At 39.8% G+C, this 20,065-nt stretch overlaps 1 protein-coding gene across 1 annotated transcript; it reads left to right on the top strand.

Moving 5' to 3' along the window:
* Positions 1 to 1,070: 1,070 nt before the first annotated feature.
* rasgrf1 (Ras protein specific guanine nucleotide releasing factor 1) lies at positions 1,071 to 19,686 on the top strand. Its single transcript, XM_026311528.1, has 27 exons — positions 1,071 to 1,346; positions 5,110 to 5,216; positions 5,508 to 5,655; positions 7,114 to 7,206; positions 7,301 to 7,554; positions 8,620 to 8,699; positions 8,828 to 9,021; positions 10,103 to 10,212; positions 11,157 to 11,275; positions 11,807 to 11,967; positions 12,549 to 12,612; positions 12,851 to 12,993; positions 13,120 to 13,202; positions 13,290 to 13,538; positions 14,711 to 15,081; positions 15,178 to 15,297; positions 16,944 to 17,114; positions 17,342 to 17,448; positions 17,631 to 17,743; positions 17,845 to 17,905; positions 18,104 to 18,207; positions 18,303 to 18,387; positions 18,497 to 18,694; positions 18,786 to 18,865; positions 18,959 to 19,076; positions 19,166 to 19,234; positions 19,594 to 19,686. The coding sequence occupies exons 1-27, from the start codon at positions 1,071 to 1,073 to the stop codon at positions 19,684 to 19,686; spliced, it is 3,771 nt and encodes a 1,256-aa protein (XP_026167313.1).
* Positions 19,687 to 20,065: the final 379 nt, after the last annotated feature.

The following is a 20,065-nucleotide window of genomic DNA, read 5'->3' as shown; positions in this document are numbered from 1 at the left end:
ACTTGTTTTCATTTACATGACCATAATATAAAAACAGACTTAACTATTTGTAATCTCCTGGTTTATGGTAATTTGTAAAAATCTCAGTCTCAAAAGTGAAGCTACTCAATGCAAAGATTGGACCTGTGAGTGATGTAGGCCTATAATTAAATCTGGACTAGATTATCACTGCAGTTGCTGCCCGTAACTGGAAAGATTTATTTTCAGGTTTAAGTTTTAAGTTAAAAATTCTATCATCCATATCCTGAACTGAAAAGCATCAAAAAATGCTCATCAGCGTTCAAGGTCATAGAGCAACTTTTGCTGTTGTGCCAAACAAGATCATCTAGACTTCTTTTGTTTTTCTTTGTCACTAATAACAACATGGTGCATTTTAATCACAAACCACTGCATCTACCTGCAACAGCACATAACGTTTTAAACTAAATATTGTGCAAACTTTAACTGTTCAGTGGCAATTTGTTAAAAGATTTGTACAGAAAAGTGACAATTCATTGATTTCACCTGAATGTGTTCATCATGTGGTCCCTATATTTGACTCTACTTGAAAATCAACTTGTGCTGCATCTTGTTGTAACGTCCCTGTCCAAGGTCCTGAGATCTGCTTTCCCGAAGCATGCGTCATGTGACTTCACCCAGCAGTGCCGAGCTCAGCACCAAGCCTACTGGTTTCTGGAGATTTCATGTGGGAAAAGGACAAACCCCGAACCCTTTTCCATCGCATCTTGTTTGTTTAGATTGTTTGTTTTTTTTTCTCTCGCGCCCCCGTTCGCATTTTTTTTTTAATTTATTTATTTTTTTTACACGATCGGATGATGAGGACCTTCCAAGCACTCGGAGTATGACAAAAGATTTTAGGATGCTGGACTTGCACTGCACGTTTTGTTCCTCTTTTTTTACTTAAATGCCAACACGGTGAATGCGTCGGGCAGAGTGGACAAGCCCGCTGCTAGAGGTCCGCATTTAGAAAGTCAACATCTTCTCCTTCTTGATTTGAATTTTCTCTGGAGCGACTTCAGAAGGATGTAAGGACCGATCCACATTGTGCAGCTGAAGTCAGACTCATCAAAATGCAGAAGGGAATACGACTTAATGATGGTCATGTCACCTACCTGGGGCTTTTGGCAAAAAAGGATGGTACAAGACGAGGGTGCTTGAGCAAAAAGAGCTCAGATAACACGAAATGGCACACAAAGTGGTTTGCTTTGTTACAGAATATGCTCTTTTATTTTGAGAATGAATCCAGCTCTCGACCCTCGGGATTATACCTGTTGGAGGGATGCATATGCGACAGGGCGCCTTCACCGAAACCTTCACTGTCAGCCAAGGAGTGTTTGGAAAAGCAGGTATGGAGAGAGGAGAGAGAGAGCGCGCGCACACGCACGCACGCACACACACACACACACACACACACACACACACACACTGATCTTTCTCTCTCTCTCTTATACAGCTCTATTGTTTATCAGGCTTTATCTTTAAAATATTGACGAGGTGCAAGACTTAGATGTAAAAATTGCCCCTGCGCCTCAGATGCCTTTGAACTCTATTTTCGCCTCACACTAAGCGCTTTTCTGATGCATATATTCTTTCTACATCCCATCGTATGATGACCTCAAATCCAGCGCAGCGCAAATAGCACGAGGGTCCAAAAATGCTGTATTGTGCGTTATGTAATCCATGCATGGCATTAATGGTGAGGTAACAAAATTAACACCTAATGATATTACAGCAGCCCTGGCAAAGGACTGTGCAGTGTTTTTGCTTTAGGGTGCAGAAAAGCCGAGCCTGATCCTTTATTTTTCCTTTGGTTGGAGACTTTTCACTGGTGCATGAAACGTAAATGGATTTCCGTTCATATCCGGGTGATGCATTTCCATCGTGGTTGGTAACAGACATAGTTTTTGACTTGGAATCATCATCTTTTTTGTGCCCTTTATGTCGGAGAGTAATAAACATATTGCTCCTACCAATAAAACGTGAAAAATAATTAAAAAGTTGTGGCCTCGAGGCTTCCATCTCGTGGCGAAATGATGAATTACAGTTGAGTCAGAGCAGCAGGGTGCCACTAATCAGTCAGCTCTGCTGTAGATGACCTGAATGAAATTATACAATCTGATACTGTGGGTTTCATTTGCATTGCGCATGGTAATTGCTGCATCATTTCTAATAAACGGTCTATATTTAACTTTGTCTCAATCAAACCCTGATCCAGTGATGTAAAGATTAAATGCAGCAGGATTTGCATGTTTAAAACAAAACATGCTCATTTCATTTTAAAAGATCTCCACTGACTGTTACTTAAGTCAGTAAAAAGAAGAAGTTTATAAAAGAAAGGTTAACAGGCTGTTTAACCTCATTATTGTGAATAAACAGCCAAGGAACATAATGCTTCACTGCCACCAGTTCCCTTCTTCTCTCCAGGCTCTGTGCCTGACTCTGCAGGGCTGCAGTCCAAAGTGAGTCCAGGCTCTTCCTATGAACAGCTGCCCTTGTGCTGACAAAGCAGAATGCAACACATTGGCTAATGTTGTGCTCTCGTAGTTGCTTTAAAGGCACCCAAACCCTCCCTTCGTGAATGAATCAAGTCTTTTTATGTTTTTGTCAGCCATACCTTTTTCCTCTGCCTTGTGCTATTTCAAATGCAGTAATCTGAGCGTGAACATCCCGAAAAGCATCTGGTCCACAGATCTTTGCCATTGTGGCTTGAATTCATGATAAACTAGAGAAAGGATATTTGATTCAATTTGCTCTGTGAGTGTTATCTTCAGAGTGCAAAAGGACAGAGAGGTGCACAAATAATGAATGACTAATGAGACTGATATGATGGGCTGCTCAATAGAAACAAATATTCTTAACGAGGTCAGATACAAATGAGAAAATATCGATTCAATCTCCAATGCCCAGCTAGAATTGTGGGTTTGTGGCAACAATTTTGCAATCAGCCATGATCCACATTATATTTATCCTCAACTGCAAACCAATAATGAGTTTGAGGCCAAGGTTTCTATGGCAACCCTTATTTGCATCCTAAAGAATGCAGTTGCAAGAGGTGGGGTAACAGAGAAGAGGAGAGAAGTAGCGTCTTGCATCTATCCTATTAAATGCGAGCACTATCTGGGCTAAATTTGTTCCTCGCAGTACCTTTGAGGGGTCGGAGTCCGTTTATAGAAAATGCTGCTGTCTCACACTGGGAAACAGCAGCAATTCAGCCAATAACACATGACGCTACAGGAGCAAGTGGTGGCTGATTTGGTACAAACTGTACAGTAGATAGAAAGATCTGAACATGTGCCAGTAACACGTGATATACTGGAGTTGGTGAAGTTGGTGTTTGGAAGTTTTTTTTTTACAATACTGCTGCAATAAAACTGAGCTGTTCTGTTATCAATCAGCAGCAATAATATAAAGCGTAAGTATTATTCTACTCATGTAGAAAGAACAATTAGTCAGAACATGACTAATTAATTATTTGCCCCTCATCCACATCAACAGCACAGCAAGACATGTGAGTTTTGTCCCCCAGCAAAAGAAGCATCATTCATTCATTTAAAAGCAATCATAAGATTTACTACCATTGAATCTGTCTCATATCTTTAAGATCAGTATAATGATTTAATAGGACCATGACTCAGCAAGAAACATAAAGCCAACAGTGTGCTTTAACATTGCTTCACACCAGGCACTCACCGCACTCTTAGAGCGATCATGAGGAAAAACTACAACAACATGCATGCCTCCCTGCCAGAAATAGATTTTCTTTGATGGTAGGATGAATACCTAATGAATGTGAAGATGGAAGCACAGTCAGCCATGAATAATGATCAGTTGCAGGTTGATAGGTGCCTGTTGAACATCTGCAGGCCAAAGATTATAGATTGGTCTTACTTAACATGGCTGGAGCAGTGAGCAGTAAAGACAACATTACACTTATAGTTATGGTATCATTTCATCATGGCTCACTATTTGGGAAGTGTTGCATGCATGCTGCATGCAGTTCTCATCAAAAGGCCTCCATAAACATGCTCTAAACCCAAGACTGCTAATTTATGACATTTAAAATAAAACATTTGTCTTTGGAAAATGGTATTTGGAAATGCAGGTGATGTGTTATTCTTGTGCAAATATAGGTCACTTGTTATTAATTTATTTTCAATTGTTGCAGACAACCTTTTGGACACTTTTTTGTGTGGTAAAATATTCTAGTACCCACTTTGGAAGCAGAAAACATAACTGCACTTAATGTAAAGGCAATGTTTTCTTTTTTTATTTAAAAACCGTTTTGTCACTGAACCAGTGACAGCACAATCATTGAAAGCGTTTACTAAGTAAAAACTGAAACAATCTATAATAAGTATAGATTTTGTATTCAAAATTTAATAAAAGCAAAAGTACTTGTTATGGAGAGTAGCTACACATAATGACAGATATCCAATCTTCCCAAGTTTTACAATTTGGCAACCCAAAATTTCCAACTATGAATAACATGAACTTGAACTATAAAATCGTAGTATATAAAATTTAAAATAGGTAATAAATGTTTTAAAACACATAATAAAAAATTAAGTCCTTAAAACTGCAAAACCCCACAGTCACTTTGTTGCTGCTGGAAATCCAATGCAAAAGGAAGCATGCTCATTTTAAATCAAGTGACACAAGAAAACGCAAAAACAGCCTACATGTAACTGTTCACATCGACTTGTGTTGCTAGGAAACAGGTATCGTACAGTTATGTAATTGGCCATGGCTCTAGCCTCCATGTCTTATGGCATTTCCTCCAGGGAGCCAGAGACATCCCAGGAACCAAGCTGGGGGTGGCTTCCCTCAGTGTGTGCCATCAATTGCACTGGTGGGCGAGAAAGATGTGGCTTCCCCAGGCCCTGTGCGGTTTTAAATCACCCGCTTAATGTCTGCAGTAGTGAGGCAGTGAACCAAACACAAAGACAAAAGCACCAGAGAAACTCCAGTCAAACCACTATGCAACAGATTTATCTAGACGATCTCCATTAAGGAATGCTCTTTTGTGTGTAGAACATATAACATGTCAGGTTAATGGTAATCCTTTTGTTTCTAACTATAATTCCACACCCTCTCCCCTATTTGTTTCAGTACTATTTCACTGTCAGCTTCACCCACGAAAACCAAAAGGCACTCGAGTTACGCACAGAAGATGTAAAGGACTGCGATGAATGGGTGGCTGCAATATCACATGCCAGGTAAAAGCACAAATCAGTGAAATGTACAGACATGGTGATTAGAAGTTAAATTAGTCAGTAAAGGGTATGTAACACTTGACTGATGTGCTTAGTCTGTAGGGGATGTTTCCATAGTTTCATAAGTGGTGTTAAAATATGACGAATGTCAGACATGAGAAAAATTGCTTTGGTCACAGTAAAATCAGATCGCTTTGATGTGAGACGAAACTGCATCCACTACTTTGAAAGTCATTACTCAAGCTATAATAAAACCAAGTGTGTATGCGGCTTGTGTGTTTGCATGTGTTACAGTTACAGAAACTTGGCCACTGAGCATGAGACTCTCATGCAGAAGTATCTTCATCTGCTTCAGATTGTGGAGACGGAGAAAACAGTTGCTAAGCAACTTCGACAACAGATAGAAGATGGGGAAATAGAGATTGAAAGGCTTAAGTCAGAGGTAATATTCACTGTGATTCCTTTATGCTCAGGAGCAGGGATGTAAACAAATATGAATACATCATTCAGATGTTAACAGATAATGCACTCTGAGCAGATATGGAATCCAAATCCATCGTTAATTAACACAGTTTGCGAAAATCACAATACTCCCTCAATCCAGTCTAGCACACCTTGCAACAATCAAGTTGGTGTCAGAATTTCTATGTCCATTAAGGAAAATCTCAAATCAATACAATATGTTCCTTATCATTTCAGATCTCAGCTCATAATCGGATTTTTTTTTCTCTAGTAGCAAAATAATCCAGGGAAGGAACTAATTTGGACCAAAGAAGCATCTTTCCATGATGACAATTTGGCAAAATTTAATCAAACTGGCTAAAAACACAGTGGTTAGGTTCAATATTCAGGCATTCAGTGAAGGTCATCCTTAACTTAATTGAACCAATATTAAAGCCTGTACTGTGCACAATGTGACAGCACATTTAAAAAAAATTGAAATTGAATTTTGGTTAAAATCTTGTATTATTTTAAGTACAGATACAGATAGATCTGCATCACACTTATCCTCAAGAATGTCTCTCTGGGCTGCTGGAATGGCTCTTCTCATAGTGGTTGTTTTACCATATGTCTACACAAAAGTGAGTTAAATATCCAGGGTTTTATCCTCACTGACGTTAAAACAGATGTGGAAAATTACAGAGTTTATAAGGATACACAATATTAGTTGGTCATATAGTAAATAAACTTCCTGCACTAGCACACTAATGCTATTATCACTGATTTTTGCATTGCAATCTCAGTTCTTTCCAAAATGTGCCTGTATCCTGAGCAGGACCAATGTAAAAGCAATAGAATATGTTAATTATTAACTATTACTCTGTTTGCATCATGTAGGAAAACCACTGTGAGAGGACAGAAATTGAAACACTACCCCATCACAGAGAGAGAACTGACCATGCTCCACTTTGCATCTCGTCTCAGAAACAATGGCTCCAATAGGGCTGTGTTCCTCAGATCAAATAGTCACTTTACTTTAATGTGCAAATGTGATGCTTGAAATCAAATTATATGCTGAATATGCATGAACATGGCTTTATATTGCAGCTCTTCTATGAAATGCAATGTCAATTAAATCTCCCTGTCTACAAAGTAAATGCAGACACTTAGCTTCAAACAACTGAAGGCAGCCCCGGTTTGGACTTTCTTTTTCAGTTTACTCTTGTCAACATGCAGGACAGTTCGGTACATACTGCATTAAAATGATCAATGGCAATAAATATTGATATAGAGATACCAGCCAAGTGAACAAAGCAAGTTTAGTCAGGCTAATAGTAGTGTTGGCAGTGCTGATAGCTCCTGTCCTGTTGACTTAGTCACTTTGTTGCTGGTACAGTAAGTGAGAAGAACAGAAGTGTGTAAGTGGGAATGATTGGTCTTATGGTTTCTTCCCTGGCAGATTGCTGGGCTGCTAAAAGATAATGAGAAGATCCACGCCAGCCCTGCAGCTGCCCCAACTGAGGACGACTCAGAAATAAAGAAGATCAAAAAAGTAAAACATGCAATCTGCACTTGTTGTTTAATTCTTAGAGCATAATTAGATATTAAAAAACCAAGCACAGCCTTTAAAACCTGGTCTGCTGCAGGTCCAGAGCTTCCTGCGAGGCTGGATCTGCAGAAGAAAGTGGAAGACCATCATCCAGGATTACATCCGTTCACCACATGCAGAGAGCATGAGGAAGAGGAACCAGGTGGTATTCAGCATGTTGGACTCGGAGGCCGAGTATGTCCAACAGCTACACATCTTGGTAAACAACTTTCTGAGACCGCTCCGCATGGCTGCCAGCTCCAAGAAACCACCCATCACACACGATGATGTCAGCAGCATATTCCTCAACAGGTTGGACCGTCTCATCCCAAAAGATTGTTCAGTAAAAATCATTTCAAAGGTTTTTAACCACTAGTAGCTCCATGCCAAGAAGTGTTTCTGTGAGCAGGCTATGATGTGTTTTTATCTTCTGCACACATGCAGCATGCAACTATGCAAAACAATTCCCTGCCAGGTTATTCCACTGATTGGCAGCCACTGACAATTATACAGCAAGAAATCTTTTTATGTCAGGGAAAAAATCACAACCAAGCAAATTGGATATAAATAATCAAGATGTAGCAATATGTGCTGCAAATTTATTACAAAGAAATGCATTTCATGTTTGTTGGGCTTAAGAATACGCATGTTGCACGATGACAAGAAACAGATTGTAAATAGAAGTTTGGCAGTAAGAAAACTCCACTAGGTGCCTTTAACAAGCAGTTTTGCTTGTTTCCTTCAAGCTACATAAAGCGATTTTCTACCACACTGGAGCAGAACGACAATGACTTGGCTTTATTTTGCAAGGTAGCAACAAAAAAGTCATGTTATTTTTCTGCTTAATTAAGCGTTACAGCTAATTGAATGGAGGGCCATGAAATTTGATACAGATGTTCATGATGCCTAGATGATCCCTTAATGTATCATCTCACACAGCTGGCAGATTCAAATTCCTGCTTGTCATGCTTAGTCTCAACTAATGTATGAATACTGTGAAATTTGCTGTTGACATTTATGGTAGGAGAAAATGGAATAAGAAAATTAATTATGACAATTCTTGGTTAGCCTATGAACTATCTTTTAAACAGCAACTAAAATCTTTCGGTCTTTGCTGGACAGCATAATGAAGAGAGAAATCTGCATGTATCCTCATTGGCCTATTCTAAATCCACCCACACACTCATCCAAGCACGTTCATGCTGAAAACGTGCACACCCGTGCTCTTGTACACGCTGTCTGATGTCAGGGCTTTCATTTACCATTTACTTCGCAGAATGCTGTCAGAATTATTGACTCTCAAAGCTTGTATTTGTTTGAGAAACTTAAAAAAACCCCATTGTAAATAATATTTTGTTTGTTTGTTTGTTTTTTCAGTGAAACTATCATGTTTCTACATCAGATATTTTACCAGGGTCTAAAAGCCAGAATAGCAAGCTGGCCAACATTAGTGCTGGGTAAGAGCCATCTCCTCTGCATTTTTTTTTTTTCATGACTTTTTTCGTAATGTTGTCATTATGACTCTTCAGAAAAAGCTCTCAGTGTTGTTTGTTTCATTCTTGTCTTGACATTGCTCTCTCTACAGCCGACCTGTTTGACATCCTCCTGCCCATGCTGAACATCTATCAGGAATTTGTGAGAAACCATCAGTACAGCTTGCAGATACTGGCTCACTGCAAACAGAATCGGGATTTCGACAAGCTGCTGAAGCAGTACGAGGCCAAGCCCGACTGTGAGGAGCGGACTCTGGAGACCTTCCTCACCTACCCCATGTTCCAGGTTAGCTCATCTGTCTCACTGAAATACACAAGCAATAAAGGCAAACCCATTTGTTTGCTGCAAAGCTGCAGCCTGGAGCCAGGTTTTATCGTTAATGTTGCGCTCTCACTGCCATTCTGGGCCAAGTTCTTCTCTCCATATAAAAATGTTACCCTTGGGCCATATATTTCACCAACTTAATACTAGGTAGCTACTGCTGTGCCAATGATACAGAGTTGTAGCTGTCCATAAAACAGCTGGCTATTTTGTTTTATGACTATTCAAAGTTGGGGATCTTTTCTGTGACCCATATGCAAGCAAGTGAAGACTCATCAGAAACTGGAATCTTATTCCCAAAATGAAAGTCTGGACATTTTCTTCCACAAGTTTAGGTTATTCGATATTCTTAGATATTGTTCAAGTATACTTTTAATTGCTATCACCAATAGTTTTAAACCTATTCTGCTTGTTACATCAGATCTTTGAGGGAATTTTTCAATACGTATGATAAAGGGTGGTGCAGATGAGTTTCATCTACACCCCAGATGTAAACCATAGGGTGTTTAATTCCACAATAAATTCACTAACCTTGTAACGTAACCGAATAATTAAAAAAATTAGAGTAATGTTTTCATTAATGTGTTCTGATGACAGTGGCTCATTCAGGACTTGTTTCAAAAACCAGCCTCTTTCTTGAACACTCAGTGGCTCTCTGAGCAATGTCCCATATTGTAGCATCGCTGATGAACAACAGAAGCAGCAGGCATTTGTCTGCTTTTGCTCAGAATATCCCTGTAGTGTTTTTCATGTCTAAAAAAAGCGGTTGTTTTTGGAGCACAGGCTTTAATAATGGTTCCTTTCTGGCAAGGCACGCAGTTTCCCAATAGTCCCCTCTGCTGGGGCCTACTGCAGGCTGTGCTGTGTTGATAACAAAATTTGCTGATGAGTGTAGATTGTGCTCTCTACTGATCTACTTCTCATTAGTGCATGTGCACGTGTTTATTCCTGTGTGTACATGACTTTGTTGTTGTTACATTAATGTTCGCATGTAAGCTGTTACATTTGAGTGTGACTCCCCTGTTGCTTTCTATTCTGTCTCTAGATTCCCCGCTATATTCTTACGCTCCATGAACTTCTGGCGCACACTCCCCACGAACATATAGAGAGAAACAGTCTGGACTATGCTAAATCTAAGCTGGAGGAGCTTTCCAGGTATGTTAACATTGTCAAAGCCTAGATTGCCTGGTTTCTCAACTGAGCAACACAACATGGTACCAGTCGAGTTTCAAACGTAGGTTAGACACAATGAATTCAAGTTCCTTAACCAAAAATGTATGGAAGTTTCCTGAATTTATATACATCTCTTAAAGTTAGGACAACCTGTTTGCACTGCAGTCTGACAGATGAAACCCAGGGCAAAAAGTCTTCAAAGCACTCACCGCTGATTGTGTAGCCTCCATCCATCCATCATCTATACCCACTTATTCCTTAACCAGGGTCACAGGGATCTGCTGGAGCCTATCCCAGCTCTCTTTGGGTGGAAGGCAGAGGTACACCCTGGACAGGTCACCAGTCCATCACAGGGCCACATAGAGAAACACAAAGACAAACAACCACACACACTCACTTCTATGGGCAATTTAGAGTCACCAATCACCCTAACATTCACGTTTTGGGACTGGGGGGAAGCCAGAGTAAACCCATACAAGCATGGGGAGAACATGCAAACTCCACACAGAAAGGCTAGGTTGCAAACCCAGGACCTTCTTCCTGTGAGGCAACAGTGCTAACCACTCAGCCACCATGCTGTCACTTGTGTAGCCTAAGATTAATAAATCAACACTTTTCTTCTTCTTCTCCAGTCTCAAAATGACTGATTGATTCTTCTTGGAAAAACATAAGACTCTACATGTTCCCCAATCTCCAATGTAAATTGTATCCCTGTGTATAAATAACATTTCCTGGATGTTATTCAAGGTAAGGGTAAGACTTATAAGGGTATAAGGTTATAGGTTTATAGGCTTATAAGGCTTATAAGGGTAAGACTAAGAAGGATAAGACGTATTGTGTTTGGTTGCTTTTTTGTTGCTTTTTCTATAGTGAATTTCATATACTACGATGACGAAATGAGATTGATGAAATGTCCATTTCACTAGAATCATGCATGATGAAGTGAGTGAGACCGAGAACATCAGGAAGAACCTGGCAATAGAGCGCATGATCGTGGAGGGCTGCGAGATTCTCCTGGACACCAGTCAGACATTTGTAAGACAAGGTAACTCCTGCCTTCAGGTGTTGTACTTCAGAAAAACAGTATTGTGATAGAGTAGGATTTCCTGTCCCTCCTCACTTGACCGACAGCCTCGTCTGACAGCTTTATCCCTGAAGATTTTTTCTTTTTTAAACAACCCATCTCTTTTTCTCTCTGTCACATATGAACCATGTTCTCCTCATGAGAAGAGTCTTTAATTTCCAAGTGTAATTATACTATTCTGAAGCAAACTGATGATAAATCTGGGACTGTAAATGTCACACATCCCCAGCAGGCCTTGAGGGATGATGAAAGGGAAAACAAAAATGGTGGATCATTTAATCCTTTTAACTTCATGTATCGGTACATGTATTCAAATATAGAGAAAGGAGAGACGGTAGTAATTCCATGTTGATTTTTTTATATAGATTTCCCACTACATCCTTGTCTTGCTCCTTTTTTAACCCTCTGTTCTTGTCTTTATATATGTATCCAACTCTCTTTCTTTGTCCATCTTCCTTCTGTTTCCACGTACGCTCTTATTCCCACATACAGGGTCTCTCATCCAGGTGCCAATGAGCGAGAAGGGCAAGATCACCCGTGGGCGACTGGGCTCTCTGTCTCTGAAAAAGGAGGGGGAGAGGCAGTGCTTTCTCTTCTCCAAGCATTTAATCATCTGCACCAGGGGTTCCGGAGGAAAGCTTCATCTCACCAAGGTGGGCCCGCACTGCTAAGCTAGCAGTGGAGCTGCTTTTCATTTCTCATTTCTTGCCTCTTATTTCTTAAGGCACCAGAAAACCCAGGATCTCTGAGCTAAACTGAATGGATTAACTCAGATGAAAGCTACAGGGTTTGCAATGCCGTGGCTTTTATTAGTGATCATGACCACTGGAGCTATACACATATACAGAACATATATGAAAGCTTGGTGTCACGTTGATTTGTGTGATGGAAAGATGGTGTACTTCATGTTAATCAGCATTGCAAAGTACGATCTATGATCTTTGTGTGAGATATTTTAAAAATGCAAAGTAGTAACCCTTAAGAGTTCAATCCCAGATTTGTTTATGGTAGTAGTAGCGCTGAGAATAATAAGAGTTTTATTTAAATAAGTAGTGGTGATCCAGTCCTGATCCTTTTTCAATTTATCTATGTCTATATTATCACTTTGAAGGATAGATCAGATCAGATCAGAAAGTCTCTCTTCTAAAAATGCACTAAAGCAGTCATTTGCAGAGCCCCATAAATGTATTTGTGGTACTGCAGAGAATTAATATATGCTGTACATTAATTGCAGAATGGAGTAGTCTCACTTATAGACTGCACTCTTATGGAGGACCCTGAGGGGACAGATGATGAGTGTGAGTATTTTATTTAGGCATTGCACTCATCATATGTACATATGTGTAATGTATATATTGCATTATTAACATATTCTGCCAGATAATATTTTACATATTTGGAACAATTGAAAAACTTTGGTTTTCCATAAAGGTTGTATCACTGCAAAATTGTTTAGACAAAAATAAAATACAAAAGTATATCACTATTACTACAGTGTAATTTACATTTAGTTATATGTTTGTGTTCACCTTGAAGCCAAATCGGATAAGAGCGGCCAGGACATGGAACACCTGGATTTTAAGATTGTTGTAGAGCCAAAGGACAGCCAGTCATTCACAGTCATCCTGGTAGCCTCCTCGAGGCAGGAGAAGTCTGCATGGACCAGCGACATCAGCCAGGCACGTCAACACACATCACAGTCTCCAGCAGTCAGACAAGAAACTAGGCAGAAAGCCTGGATGATGCAGAATTTGTTAACATTTCCTCTGTGCTCTGTGTTTGATTCCTTTGCCTCTGTCCTGCAGTGTATAGACAATATCCGGTGCAATGGGTTAATGATGAATGCCTTTGAAGAAAATTCCAAAGTCACAGTACCACAAATGATCAAGTAAGTAGTTTTTTATCTGAAAGTCTTTGCAGTTCCTTCTTCATTATTTTTTTCTATTTCATTTGTTGTTGTTTTTGTCCTGAGCAGGTCAGATTCAAGTCTATACTGCGATGATGTGGACATCCGTTTCAGTAAAATGATGAACTCCTGCAAAGTGCTGCAGATCCGCTACGCCAGTGTGGAGCGCCTGCTTGAAAGACTGACTGACCTTCGTTTCCTCTCCATCGACTTCCTCAACACCTTTCTGCACTCCTATCGTGTGTTCACCACCGCTGATGTGGTGCTAGACAAACTCATTACCATCTACAAGAAGCCCATCAGTGCCATCCCTGCTCGGTAAGTCACGTTGCATTTGGACAGACTTTAATGTTGCAAGGTTGTTGACAGCATTTACAGCAGACAAATTGTAGTTGATATGTCTGGCATCCTTCCAGACCTCACAGTACCATGCTTCATAAAGATGAGTTTCATCTATCTTGATGTGAAGCATTGTTGTCAATGCATGTGCGAGAGCCAAGGAGTTTTAGGCTTAACTACAGCCATATAAATTGTTTTTTTTCCGTTTGAGCTAATTTATGAATTCATTTAGAAGCCACAAATCTGAGGAATGATTGACTTCAGGAATGAAGTCCATATAAAAAGAATTTTGTATCGTCACATGATTGATTGGCCAAAATGTATGTGAAAGACCTTCTTGCCATGATGTGTGATGTTTGTTGTGTAATGGAACGAAGGGACAGACCCACCTCTGTTGCAGTAATCTTGATGTGTTTTTTTATAAGAAAGCCAAAAATGCAAATGTAATAGATGATGGATCTGAAGAGGGTGAAACATGAGTCTGTTGTTCAGGGAAATTTGTGTTACATGTGACAGAATTAGTGTTTAGATACAGAATGTGATGCTGGAACAGTTAAGTCTCTCTTGCCTGCCTGGGAGTGTCTTAACTGGGCTTTGTCGCTCTATGGCAACCAACCTTGTTGCTGCAGGACCCCACCCTCCCTTTCCTCACTCCTTGTCTGCAAAATATCCAGTGTGAAATATTGATGGAGTGTTGCAGTAGGGCCAACTTACTGCTACATAGGCCTATTGTGAGGGCCCCACTGTGGAGTTCAGATCAGGGGAGCTCCCCATGCCCACGCCCTGCAGCATACTCTCCTGTGGTGCTTGTCATGTCGCTGTGAAACACCTCCACTTGGTTGCTTGTGTCAGCAGTGGCCATGCGCACTATCACTCATTCTGCTATTTATGGGAACCCGTGAGGTCGCCAGGAGGGTGGCAGGGAGTGGGAGAGGTTTTCTGCAACACTGCAGCCTGTATCCTGCATTAAAATGATGAGATGTGACTGCAAAGAGACTGCTGGTTGCTGGGCTGATTTGGATTGCATAAATTATTTAGGAGGTGCTGTGTATTTAGCTAAGCTCTTAAAACGTAGAGTATGCGTACTAAATATAAAAGAAATGTATTCCTATGTCCCTAGTTTAAATGCTTACAATCCTCCTTTATTACAGGTCCCTTGAATTATTCTTTGCCAGCAGTCAGAACAATAAACTCCTGTATGGAGAACCTCCCAACTCCCCAAGGGCCAGCAGAAAGTTCTCCTCCCCTCCTCCACTTGCTATTGCCAAGAATTCATCCCCAAATCGTCGGCGCAAGCTGTCCCTCAACATCCCCATCATCACTGGGGGCAAAGCTCTTGACCTGGCTGCCCTCAGCTGCTCCTCAAATGGCTATGCAAGCATGTACTCATCAATGTCCCCATTCAGCAAAACCACCTTGGACATCAATAAACTGTATGTGTCCAGTCCAATTGCAAGCAAAATCCCTGATGAGGGAGAGGACAAGAAGGACAAGGTGGAAGATACCTCAGTGTGTAAACAAGGTAGGTCAGCTGCAGCCCTTACAAGGGAATTATTGCAAGCTGGATTTGCTGTGATGATGACCAGCATCTGACCTCTGTGCTTCTGTTATGATACAGATCTCTCAGTACGAGAGGAAAGTGACAATGATCAAAACCAGAGTGATGATGGAGACCCAGAAGCTTCTCCCACCAAGTCACCAACCACCCCAAAAAACGTCAAATGCAAAAACTCCTCAGGTACATTTTGTCCTCGACAGGTGCACTGACACAATAACAACTCAATAGTGTCATTTCCAAGCTTGTAAACTTTCCACTGGCATGCCACCTGTAGCCAGTGACCCTGCCAGAAGCAAAAGATATATAAAATCTAAGTTTGTACATGGTTATGAACATGTGGGGAAAGTCAGAACTTGGCTTCAGGGGGTGTTAGGTAAACTTCTGTCATAGCAACTACATCAAGATCATATTTTCCCTTCCACCCAAAGCAATAAGACTGGTTTTCTGGATCCAAGATTATCTCTGCTTTCTAAATCTTATGACAAAAACACAATGAGATTTTAAGAGCAATGCCTGGTCTGGAATATATGAATTAACTGAAATTGTGACGCAGCGTGCAGCTCACAGTGCTGGATTCTTAGCTGCTTATGATCTGTGTATTTTCCCCGGATTTAAACATAGCAGACTGCAGAGAATCTGTTGATTCCTCTGTTATGCTGATATTTGGTGGCTATATTTAGCTGCAACCATCTTGAATATCAAAGCCTCTTGTAAAGGACAGTCTGGAGAGAAATAGTTGGGTTGGTCTATAGTGCACCCTAGTGGAGGTTTGAAAAAGGAGAAGCAGGTCATCTTGCAGTCTAAGTATATTCAGTTACATTCAGTATTAAAAATAGTATTTTGCCAACAGTTTTCTGTAAATTAGACTTGTGGGGATGTATGTGAACCCACAGTTTGTTATACATGTATTTTAAATGGCCATCCACTTGATTTGATTATACCAGTCTCAAAAAATACTGTGGTAATATCATACAACATTCGCAGCATAATTTGATTATCATATCATAGTCAAGTCATCAAATAGTCATCAAATCATAGTAGTGAACAAATTAGTATGGCCATCCATTACCATGTCATTGTGTTTTAAATGGAAGCTATATGAATAAAGAAAATAAAAAATCCACCTTAAACTAAAATATAAACATAATTTGTTAACCAAAAGAGTAAATATTTTTTATTCCACGTCGTTCATATAGTCCATTTTTCGGATTTGAATCACTCTTGAGGAATTGGCCTTCCCCTAGGTGCTGCTAGTCCAATTGGTACAATCACAGGAGAAAGCTTCTGAGCATGCACACAAACACAGCACTGTTTTAATAAATGAAGCGTCTTCAGCTAAAGTAAATCAGAATCATTTGGGGATGATTCAATTTACTTCAACTCCCAAAGTTCACTTAAAAATACCTTTATTTCAATGAAATATGTCAAGTATCCTTCAAATTGATGGAAGATTTATTTATTTATTCCTTAATGTATACTTATTTTTTAAATTAGGGAGCCTGAAATTCTCAACATTTTAAGGGGTGGATATTTTACATTTTCAGCTTTATGGGAAATTAAGGGATTTGTGTTTACATAACAACTGAATTTTGATGTAATGCTGTTTTTCTGCTTTCAGGGGAATATAAAGGATAAATTAATTGTACTTTGAGGGGTTCTAGTTTCACTTGTAATGTAACAGTTTTGCCATTTCTTGCATTATAGGGCATTATTCTATCAAAGAAAATACCATGGTGAAATAGGAAATACCATCCACTACCATCATAATATCATTGTACTTTCATTTAATGGAAGGTTATTTTCTCTTTATCTGTTTTGCGTTGTAGAATTCTCCCTTTTTTCTTACAACAATGGTATGGTGATGTCCTCGTGTCGAGAGCTGGATAACAACCGCAGTGCCCTGTCTGCTGCCTCTGCCTTCGCTATTGCTACAGCCGGAGCAAATGAGGGCACCCCCACTAAGGAGAAATATCGCCGGATGTCCCTCGCCAGCACTGGTATACACACTGATCCACTGTCTAGTGAGAACTAAAGTCCAGTTTAGCTACTTGTTAACATCGTGACACCTCCGAGGATTGTAAACTGCACCTTGTCAGGTCCACTATACACTGATCTTAGATTCATAAACTCTCCAAACTTTATTGGGTTTTGTTGCTATAACTGTATGTATCATAGTGATGAAACGTTCATGTAAAAATTCAGTTATGTTACATACTTTCTGCAGGTTTCCCAACGGATCAGCGAAACGGGGACAAAGAGTTTGTGATCAGACGAGCAGCAACCAACAGAGTCCTGAATGTCCTGAGACACTGGGTGTCCAAACACTCTCCGGTAAGACCTCTCAGCACAAAACAGTTACAGGCAGAGTTCATCACCTGACCAACCTGAAGATAAAGTACTTGAATGAGAATGTTATACTGATGTGGAGTTAGAGGTTGTTTAATTATAACTAACTAAAATAATTTACATTATTTTTTAAAAATCTTTTTTATGTGCCGTCTGCGCCTCGCCAGGACTTTGAGAGTAACAATGAGTTGAAGACAAAGGTTATTGCCTTCCTGGAGGAAGTGATGCATGACCCTGAGCTGCTGACTCAGGAGAGAAAAGCAGCAGCCAACATCATCAGGTACTGCTGTGTGCTGTTTGATTATGGTACTTTGTAATATAATCCTCCAATTGAATTATACTATACATACCTGAGAGCTTAACTTTTTCCCTGCCTGTCAGGACTCTAACTCAGGAAGATCATGGTGACAATCAGATCACCCTTGAAGATGTGATGCAACTGGTGAGTGAACCTGCTGTCCATTGTCCTTTTTCAGTGAGGATCAGTGTTAAATATATAGGAAGCAAGGCTGTAACAAAAATATGCAAATATATCAACATTTATACCAGTGAAGAGAAGAGCATAAAATCAAGTTAATTGAATTTTGAGTATTTGCAATCTGGTTGTTTCATCATTTTTGGCCTGTTTTGTGCCATCTAGGTGGGAGAAGGGAAGGCCGACCCCTTTGAGAATCACTCTGCTTTGGAAATCGCAGAGCAGCTCACTTTGCTGGATCACCTGGTCTTTAAGGTCATCCCATATGAGTGAGTACCATTATATCTTAGTTACATGCATCTGTGGCCAGGAAGAAAACACATACAGATTCAGCATTGACTTTGTTAATCTGCTCATATTACAGAGAATTCTTTGGACAAGGCTGGATGAAAAATGACAAAAATGAGAAGACACCGTACATCATGAGAACAACAAAGCATTTCAATGATGTATGATTCAATCAACAAGTCCCTTACACAATTTCTCTACTCTAATTTTTATTAATGTCCAAACATTATATTGAGTCTAAATCTTTCATTTCTCCATTTTGTATGCAAGATAAGCAACCTTATTGCCACAGAGATCCTGCGCTGTGAGGATGTGGTCACTCGGGTAGCAGCCATAGAGAAATGGGTGGCTGTGGCTGATATCTGTCGCTGTCTCCACAACTACAATGCCGTACTAGAGATCACCTCCTCTCTCAACCGCAGCTCTGTGTTTCGCCTCAAGAAGACCTGGCTCAAGGTTTCCAAGCAGGTGTGTATCTCTCTGTGCATTGTTTGGTTAGTTTTTTGTTTTTTTTTTCATACAAATGCACTTGGTTTGATCATTAAACCTTTTCTTGTAGACAAAAGCATTGATTGACAAGCTGCAGAAACTGGTCTCATCAGAGGGGAGGTTCAAAAACCTGAGGGAGGCTCTAAAGAAGTGAGTTCAGTTCAAGGGCATATTTTTTAATTGGATAAATAAAGCAGACATGTAGTACAAGGGAATGATATGTATGTCTTTTATCCCCACCAGCTGTGATCCTCCCTGCGTGCCCTATCTGGGGATGTACCTCACAGACCTGGCTTTTATTGAGGAAGGAACACCAAACTATACCGAAGACAACTTGGTCAACTTCTCAAAGATGAGGATGGTGAGATACTTAGTATCATATCATATGGATGACTGACTTTGTGCAAATGTGTTGTAACTCATTTAACACACTGCTCCTTTCTTTTTCAGATTTCTCACATCATCAGAGAAATCAGGCAGTTTCAGCAAACAGCATACAAGATTGACCTGCAACCAAAGGTAGATTAATGCCAGGACTCTTCAGCACGATTCTCAAATTACCTGGCTTGCAATAACAAATTAGGAAAAAAAGAAAAACCTTTATTTAATGAGGCATATGGGATTATAATGATGACCATTTTTACCTCAGGGTCTTCCTGTCATGGAGAGGAAAACAGAAATATATAAGATGATATCGTCACTTGCCACTCTTATTCACACATTATGTCAATGCATGATTTTAGTCATCTATCGCTATAAATTGGTGGGGGTGTAGAGAGCTTCAGGGGGGTCATAAAGAAAATGACTGCCTTAATTGTTTTGTATAATTGCTGTTAAAGAAAAATCCTAAAACTTTCCTTTTGTGTTTAATATTTCAGGTAGCTCAGTATCTGCTGGATACGAGCTTTGTTCTGGATGAAGAAAGCATGTATGAGGCCTCACTCAGAATTGAGCCTAAAGTGCCCAACTGATGGGAAAGCTGGTCCTCCATGTTACTTTCTCTGTTAATATTACACATCAGTTAATATACACATTAACTTTTGTATAATTGTACATGTTTAAGATAGTTGCTCTTCTGTACAGTAGATGTTTGAGGTCTTTTGACAACACAAGACATTTTAGTGTATATTTTTTGTTTGTTACCGCTCTCATGAAACCACCTGCTTTAAAGATAGTTTTCTTTCTATGGTCTATTTCAAGCATAATAACAGAGGTCACTTTGATTGCAAATAACTGTGTCTTCTCAGTGACCAATGACATTATTTTGCATCTCATACTGTGTCAACTTTGCACTTTCTGAGCACTCGCGGGTTTTATTGATGAATTTATCTGCAACTGATGTAGCATTGT

Source organism: Mastacembelus armatus, chromosome 6, assembly GCF_900324485.2.
Source record: "Mastacembelus armatus chromosome 6, fMasArm1.2, whole genome shotgun sequence".
Taxonomy (NCBI): Eukaryota; Metazoa; Chordata; class Actinopteri; order Synbranchiformes; family Mastacembelidae; genus Mastacembelus; species Mastacembelus armatus.
Note: the sequence above shows the minus strand (reverse complement) of the source record. Positions and strands in the feature narration are given on the sequence as shown.